The 8,607-nt window shown below is 36.9% G+C and overlaps 1 protein-coding gene across 1 annotated transcript; it reads right to left on the bottom strand.

The window, feature by feature from the left end:
- Positions 1–213: 213 nt before the first annotated feature.
- LOC113112722 (ras-related protein Rab-1A) lies at positions 214–8,607 on the bottom strand. Its single transcript, XM_026278504.1, has 6 exons — positions 8,431–8,607; positions 5,941–6,013; positions 5,340–5,435; positions 4,665–4,760; positions 4,407–4,538; positions 214–1,443 (listed from the first exon to the last, which is right to left on the bottom strand). Exons 1-6 carry the CDS (start codon positions 8,442–8,444, stop codon positions 1,246–1,248), a joined length of 609 nt encoding a protein of 202 aa, XP_026134289.1. The 5' UTR covers positions 8,445–8,607; the 3' UTR covers positions 214–1,245.

Genomic DNA, 8,607 nt, shown 5'->3' with positions numbered 1-8,607 from the left:
ATTACAGTTAAAACTACAAATATAAAAATATACAAGCAAATTACAAATATTAATAAATACTATATTAGTAAAGAATACTAAAATATGAGTTAACTGCTTTTGGGTTGCAGCAAGGCTTACTTTAATCCTACATATACATATTAACATATACATATCCTACATAAGTGAAAAGTCCATCTGAAACCATACAAAATGATAAACTAGACATAATCGTTTTCCGAGTTCATTCAAAAAATGAATTCATTTGCCTTTATTATGAAAAAGAGAACATAGTGTTTGAGTCACATATGCGATTGTGAAATTTTTGCTTTCAATGTATTCCGCAGGTAAATGGCCAATATCGAGAGATTGTAGATTATTGGAACAATATATTTGCATATAAATGTTGAATAAATAAAACACAAAGGGTTTCTACATGTCCCACCAAGAATTGCAGACATACTGATATTGTACATGTGGTTGTACAATATTTATATTTATATATATATGTTAACTGTTACACATCGGCATCGCGCAACAAAACTACAAGAGTTTACAGCCAACTTAAATGCAAAAGAAAGTAAAACTACTTGAATCATGTATTTAACTCTACAGAGAGGTCAACTCAGATCTTACACATATATACATAGTGTATATGTACATATATCTTACTAAACAGATGTAGGACTTTGAACCACTGCTGCCCAGTTCATCTCAACAGACAAAATCCATGGGGACAGAAACCTACACATGCAAATATAAACAGTAAAATAATAATCAAGAAAGAAAGTAAGAAAAGAAAAGAAAACAAATGTCATTGAGTTTTGACCACAGACCAGCCCTGCAGTAGGAATGCAGTGAGATAAATACATTATTCTTGGAAACAGAAGATTTAAAATTGTTGAGTGAAAATGAAATCCATCCTTTTGTTGGGGTGTGGTTGGTTAAAAGCAGCCCCTGAAAGACAGCAGGGGTGAAGGGGACTGACCGTTATCAAATCTCAGACCTCTCATCAGTTTTAGTTTATGAAAAGCAAGGGAAGGTGGGGCAGCAGATTTTTGAATGTTTTTGGTAGTGCGGCTACATACAGTACAACTTGGGTAACTTAAACGGTTGACTGCTTCACACTCTCTTTTATTCCTTCTATTCTTCATATTCACTCTTTGCTCCATATCAAATGATCCATCCCCCTTTCTTTCTCCTATTCTGGGGGCTCTTGTGCCAAGATCCAGGGGCCGAGGTGAGAGGGTCAGGGTCGAGGAAGCCTCAGCAGCAGCCTCCAGATGCAGGCTTTACTGGAGTGCTCTGGATCTTCACGTTAGACTTCTCAGCACCCCCAGCTGTGGCTCCGGGGCCCATTCTCTTCTTGATCTCAGCAGCCATGGTCATGAAGGCCTGCTCCACATTAGTGGCATTCTTAGCACTAGTTTCTAAGAAAGGAATGCCAAGGGAATCAGCAAATTCCTAAAAATAAGCAAAGCAGTTCTTTCCGTTAGAACACTGGAAAAGTGAACAACTGCAAATCTTATGTGCGCAAAAAAACAATTATATCGGCCCCCGGTTTACCAAGATATCGGTATTGGCTGTACAAAAATAAAATAAATAAATAAAAAATAAAATAAATATATCAGTTGACCACTCCAAAAACTCCAAAACCTAGTGAGCTGCCTATATATTCAGAAATTTAAAGCACAGTGTTGTCAACCACAACTAAAACCGTTTTAGTTCACTGAAATAGACACTTGCATGAAAAAAAAAGAGGTTGCTTTGGCAACTTACTGAAATCAAATAAGTTGAAGTACTAAAATGACTAAAAGTGAATAAAATTAAATAATAAATAGCAGGATTAAAAACTTTACTAAAATCTTATATGATATTTTATATCATTATAAATCTTATGAAATAAATTTGCTCCTAACACAAAGGCCATTCTATTAACCAAATCCCACAATGCCTTCTGAGCTCTAAAATGCCGGACAAAGTGAAAGAAATGTGAATCAAAAAATACTTAATTCAGTACTAAAATGTATCAGTTACATCAATTTATTAATTCCCATTGAAGTTTGCAATGTGTATTTCTAATGTCTATTACTATTATTTAAAGGGTTAGTTCAGCCAAATATAAAAATTGTCATTAATGATTCACCCCTCACGTCATTCCAAACCTGTAAGACCACCATTTATCTTCTGAAAACAGTTTAAGATATTTTAGATTTAGTCCGAGAGCTCTCAGTCCCTCCATTGAAGCTGTGTGTACGGTATACTGTTCATGTCCAGAAAGGTATGAAAAACATCATCAAAGTAGTCCATGTGACATCAGAGGGTCAGTTAGAATTTTTTGAATCATCGAAAATATATTTTGGTCCAAAAATAACAAAACTTACCACTTTATTCAGCATTGTCTTCTCTTCCAGAAAACATGGCAGCAGCGCCGTGAAATGTATTTTCGATGCTTTAACAAATTCTAACAGACCCTCTGATGTCACATGGACTACTTTGATGATGTTTTTCTTACCTTTCTTGACAGGGACAGTATACTCTACACAAAGCTTCAATGGAGGGACTGAGAGCTCTCGGACTAAATCTAAAATATCTTAAACTGTAGGGCTGCAACTAACGATTATTTTGATAATCGATTAATCTGTCGATTATTTTTACGATTAATCGATTAATCGGTTTATGTACTTATATTTTAGTTTTTTCCATTTTTTCCCCAAGTAAATTATTAATAAAGGGTCTTTATCATTCAGCATAGATTTTTAAGAGATTTTAACCATTTTGCATTGTCATATCCTTATCAAAAATATACCTGGAGTTGTTTTATGTTAGTAATCCTTTGTCGAACTCTTCTGCAATCAAAACACTGACCCATACTCTAGCAAAATTCACAAGGAGATTTCAAATATTGTTTTCACCATGGCAGTCCTTAGAGCTCCTAAAGTAGTTTAACATCCCAAACAAAGCTTAAGGAATCTTTGAGAACATATGTTCACGAAGTATAAGGATAAAACAGAATAAAATTGCAGTGCATTGTATTTTATTATTTACTGGGAAAAAGCTTTATAGCTTATGCTGTGAAATTGTAAACAATCCTTCGAAAAAAAGTGCCAATGGCATGAAACCTGAATGGAACTCACAATTTAAAGTAAAATCCATCAGAAGGTTGTCCAGAAAAAAAAAAAAATGGGACACACACAAAAAACCTGCTGTGTGAAAAAGAGCAGTGAAAAGAAGTGCATTTTACCTCTCTCATTCAGTCATAATTAGGCTGCAAGTCTGAATTATGAACTGGTAAACGACAAACTGATCACATAACATTTTGTAAAGCTTTAAATGTTAACTGTTAAAAAGCAATGTTATCAGCTTTTACGACTAAACATTTGCAAACAACCTTGTACTGGAGAATCTGCACAAATAAAATTCTTATGGGCCGTTCACATATCGCACCTAAAAACGCGTGGAAAACGCTAGTCGCGTCGCTTTCTCCTTCTTTCCAAAGCGCTCGGGCAGAAGCGCCCCTGAGGCGTCTGCCTTTGCTAAGCAACCATGACGTGCTCTCTCCATGACGTGCCCTCTCCATGAAGACCCGGAAATTTCAGCAAAGGATAAATGGATGCGGTGTGGACGTGCCTGGAAAAACGGGCGCATCGCACCGCGTGCGTGTCGCGACCGCGTCGCTTCCATTATGAGAGTGCATACTGCGCGCCTACATAGGAAATAACGAACTTGAGCATGCAAAAGACACGATATGTGAACGGCCCCTTAAACAGTTCAGTAGTGCAGAGTTTACAGGTTACTCTTCATTTTGAAGGCTCAAAGTAAAGTACTCCCACTTCCCGCTGAATGCTGCAGAGACGCTGTTCGGGAAGCACGTGACATAAAACGAGGCCAGCTATTGGCTATTCGCTACTTCACCTGCTGTACTGGCTGAGTAAAACCTCCGGTGGCTCATTACTGCCACACTTTGGTCACCGCAGATTTGAAATATGCACGAAATGAGCCGCTTATGGCAAATAAAATTTATTTAGCGACGAATCGATTACTAAATTAGTTGACAACTATTTTAATAATCGATTTTAATCGATTAAATCGATTCGTTGTTTCAGCTCTATTAAACTGTGTACCGAAGATGAACGGAGGTCTTACTGGTTTGGAACGACATGAAGGTGAGTTATTAATGAAATTAATTATAATATTTGGGTGAACTAACCCTTTAATTCATTGGCGTAGCAGCACACTATATCTACTGAAACCAAGATTCTCCTATGAACTTTGTTCTTATCCATGTATAACGTTCCAAATCGGTCAGTTATGAACTCTCGTTTTAGTTCGAAGGCAGTCTGACAGCAAGGCAGCTCATTTGGTTTTAAAATAGAGCCATCATAATAGTGAAATAAATTAAGTAATATGGAATACAGCAATTTTACCTTTGCTGTTGTGTAGTCCACCACTTTTTTTGTTGTTAAGTCACACTTGTTGCCAACCAATAACTTGTTAACATTTTCACTGGCATAGCGGTCAATCTCCTGTAGCCACTGTTTAACATTATTGAAGGACTCCTGAGTGCATAAAAAAAAAACAGATTGTAACAAATACAACAGAGCAGAAATCAAAACCTGTATTTCAAGGTATTTTCACAGGTGTTTATAGTGAAATTAGGACACTTAAGGTTTGGAAGAGCTCACCTGATCTGTAACATCATAGACTACAATAATGCCATGTGCTCCTCTGTAATAACTAGATGTGATTGTGCGAAACCTCTCCTGCCCTGCTGTATCCCACTGTACGAAAGAAGGAATAATATGACACCTCAATTAAATGCAAATATAGGCTCAGAAAATATTACTTCAGCTACTTCAATAGTAGGGCAGGATACTGACAAAGATTTCAAACGTCAACTCTTAACAAATGCTGTAAACTACACAGGGAACCCCTAGTTAGTACATTAAATGTTAAAATTAACAACACAGAATTTAAAAGCTGAGACTTGGTTTCTTTTCAAAAGTAACACAACCTATTTTGAGTATTTGATGGCAGGAGTGCCAGTGAAGTTATAGTCACACATATTGATTTGATTTAATGTTAAAATTAATTAAATGGGTACTCAATATTGTTAACCCAGCACTATTCAACAGTTAGCAGACAAAGGTCTCTCTCTGACATAATTTACATGATCAAGGAAAATTCTTCATGATAAGAGCACTGACTTAACTCTGCTCTCTCTGATGGGGTCCCTAAAAAATTAAATGATACCATCTAAACGTCAAGTGTTCACTTTTCTTTAATCACATGCTTGTATATTCCATTCAAGTCATCTTATTCACCAACATTTATTCATTACAGGATAGAAAGGAACTTACGATTTGAAGTTTGATGGTCTTTCCATCTAATTCTATAGTTCTTATTTTAAAGTCCACACCGATAGTGCTAATGTAGCTTTCTGTATACGTGTCATCCTGAGAGAAGCAAAACAGCAGGTGAATTAGATGTTTCAGTAGTCAAATCTCTCCCTAGTATGCAAATGCATTTTGTAAACAAGAAAAAATAATAATATTGGGGGAAATCGTGGCCTAATGGTTATATAGTCAGACTTTGAGTCTTGGATGCGGCAGTGATTGTCAGTGGGGAAAGTGAACCAGCGCTCTCTTCCATCCTTGATACCAAGACTGAGGGGAGACCCTTGAGCACAGCACCAAACCTTCAACTGCTCCACGGATGCCGCAACAAAAATGGCTGTCCACAGTTCAGAATGTGTTCATTCTGTGTTCATTTGGATGGGTTAAATGCAGAGCACAAATTCAGAGTATGGGACACCATACTTGCCTATGCGTCACTTTTTCAGACAGCTGATTATTTAACCTCTGCAACCTTTGACATTTAAATACTAATACATAGATGCAAGCATAAATTACGGCAATACCTTCATGAGGGCAAATACAGGAAACCATATAGCCTACTTACTGCAAATCGGAGAAGAAGGCAAGACTTTCCAACACCAGAGTCACCAATCAAGAGCAGCTTGAATAAATAGTCACTGTATGAAGAGAAAAAGTAACAAAACATTAGACAGTCAATATTTGTCCCCCTATTTTTGGCAGCCACAGTTCTGTGAAATAGACACAACCGCACAAACATTAGTGACTGTCAAGACTTTCTAATGTATATGACAGAAGTCTTTTATGCTCACCAAGGCTCCATTTATTTGATCAAAAATACAGTAAAATAGTAATGTGAAAATATTACAATTTAAAATAACTTTGTTGTAAGGGATGTCCTGAGGCGAACTTCAGGATCGTCACCGATCAAGCAATATTTTAGCTGATCAGTATCGGTTCAATTAAATTAAAAACAGTCGCATGGCTTAATATTTTCGTAGAAACCAAGATTTTTCAGGATTATTTCATGAATGGGAAGTTCATAAGAACAATTTTTTTGCAACAATGTACAAGTATTTACTGTACCTTTTGATCAATTTAATGCAATCCTTGCTGAATAAAACTACTAATTTCTTTAAAAAATATATAATTTGAATGAGTGTACCCATCATCTACCCTAAATCTCAAAACACCTGAACCTGCCTGCCCCTAAACCCAACTCTTGCTTTTGTTTACTGTATAATACGTATTACTTGTATACTAGACGTATACAGGCTACATTAGAAAGGAGGTCATTAAAATCCTCCTGAAACATGTGAAATAGGCCAGACCGTTGCATTTCAGCACTGTAACTCATTTAAACATGGGATAAATCAGTCACTGCTCCACTTTTGCATGCAAAAAATAAAATGTTTGTTTTACAGAAACAATGTGCTTGAGGACCTCTGAGGTCGGGAAACTTGAGTAAGCTGATCAAGCATTCCACAGAGAGGGAATTTTGCCTGTTGTGCTAAATCCTCAGGCCTTATTCAATATGCCCTGGTAAGAAAAGACCATAGGAAGGAAATCAGTGGATCAGCCTGGTCAAGACCAGCTCATCGACTCAGCAGAACAGTCTGTTTTCCCCTCAATCCTGCCCACTGCACTGAATTCAAGTCATGCTCTCCTTGTTAGGTTGACTGCAACAAATGCTCCTGTGTAGGGAACCACTAAAAGCAAAAACTGTATGTGAATAGAATAAATAGAATAAGTAGGTGTAGTATAAGTGCCTTCAGCTAAGTATGGTCTTAAAAAAATTATTGTTTAAACATGCAGATCTGAAATTCTGCATTAAATCCTACATGGATGTAAAAAAAAAAAAAAAAGAGAGACAATCCACGTGAATTCTGGCTTGCTAGTTTCTTTTATCACTATTCATGTTATTTCAGGAAGCCACAAGGTCTCTATGCACTTTAGTATTGAATCTTTGATAAAACTGAACTGAAAGAGAAACTACTAATGAGTGGTAACCACTGAAAAACTATCATTATAAAAGCACCTAACTATGAAAACCTCTTATTCACCCTTTCTGACCATGTAAAAAAAAAATAAGAAACGGCTGATACTAAGCACATAAAGTAACAGAGCTGCTCAACACTCAGACTGGTGATAGTTGTAATAAAGTGTGTAGCTTGCATTTGGCATGTGACCTACACATGACTAGCACACAATAGAGGAAGGGATGGGCACTTCAGGTTCTTGAGACATATTTGACATCTGCACATTCAGACATTTAGACTGGAGTGTATAGAAACCTCACAATTCAGTGCCAATGAACACGGGAATCATGGCAGCAAATACCTTTTGAGATTATGTAAATTAATACTGATAAAGAAACAAAGACAGCACCAATCAGACTGGTGTTGTCTGGAAATGTGGCTATTATGCATGTAATCTTGGCAAACGATGATTTAACGTTACACATTAGTAACTTATTAGCCCACCATCCCTTTTATCCAGCTACTTAAACCGCAACCCTGTTTCTGACTAAATTAAGGGGTCAACGACAGGTTACCAAACATGTCAACGATCCTTAACCAGCTATTTATCCATTTCACCAACAGGTCGAGTCGTTTTAAAAGTAAGTGAAAACGGATCTGAAGACGTTAGCTTGCAACAACTAGCTTTCATAATAGTTTCCGATGAAGCCTGACAGACAGCATGCTTTTTAATGGCTTGACAAAATACGAAGTGTTAACGGTGTGATATGACTAACTAATGACTCACTCATAAATTTAACGCGTCGAGGATGGATATTTAAGCCGGCTGAGCTTCAACAACAGCCGTTTAATGACTAATAATCATAAAAACACTTCTGTAGAGAAAGCTAGGTGTTAAAAAATGCCGGTTTTGAAAAGCAAGGTGCTTCCCGGCTATGACGAAGTGAAATAGATAAAATACAGTGATGTTAGTTGCTGGTAGGATTAAACATCTAGTCATAATTGCTGCAGCTGCTGCCTGTCAAAAGTAACGTTAGCTACAGGTACATTTTGAGCTCAATAAAGACAAACAAGGAGTGTATAACTCAACCACTTACTATTCGGGATTCATCGTGGACTGGACACTGTGAAAACCGGTTGTCTTCTAAAAAAGCAACTCCGCGGCGTGAAGGTAAACTAGAAACAAACCCTCTTCTTCCTATTAAAAAGTAACTAGCTGGCTAGCTACTACCGCAAAGGCTAGTCGGTTAAAACCCAAAATGGCTGACTCTTCA

Source organism: Carassius auratus, chromosome 13 (genome assembly GCF_003368295.1).
Source record: "Carassius auratus strain Wakin chromosome 13, ASM336829v1, whole genome shotgun sequence".
Taxonomy (NCBI): domain Eukaryota; kingdom Metazoa; phylum Chordata; class Actinopteri; order Cypriniformes; family Cyprinidae; genus Carassius; species Carassius auratus.
This window is presented reverse-complemented; position numbering and strand designations above follow the sequence as displayed.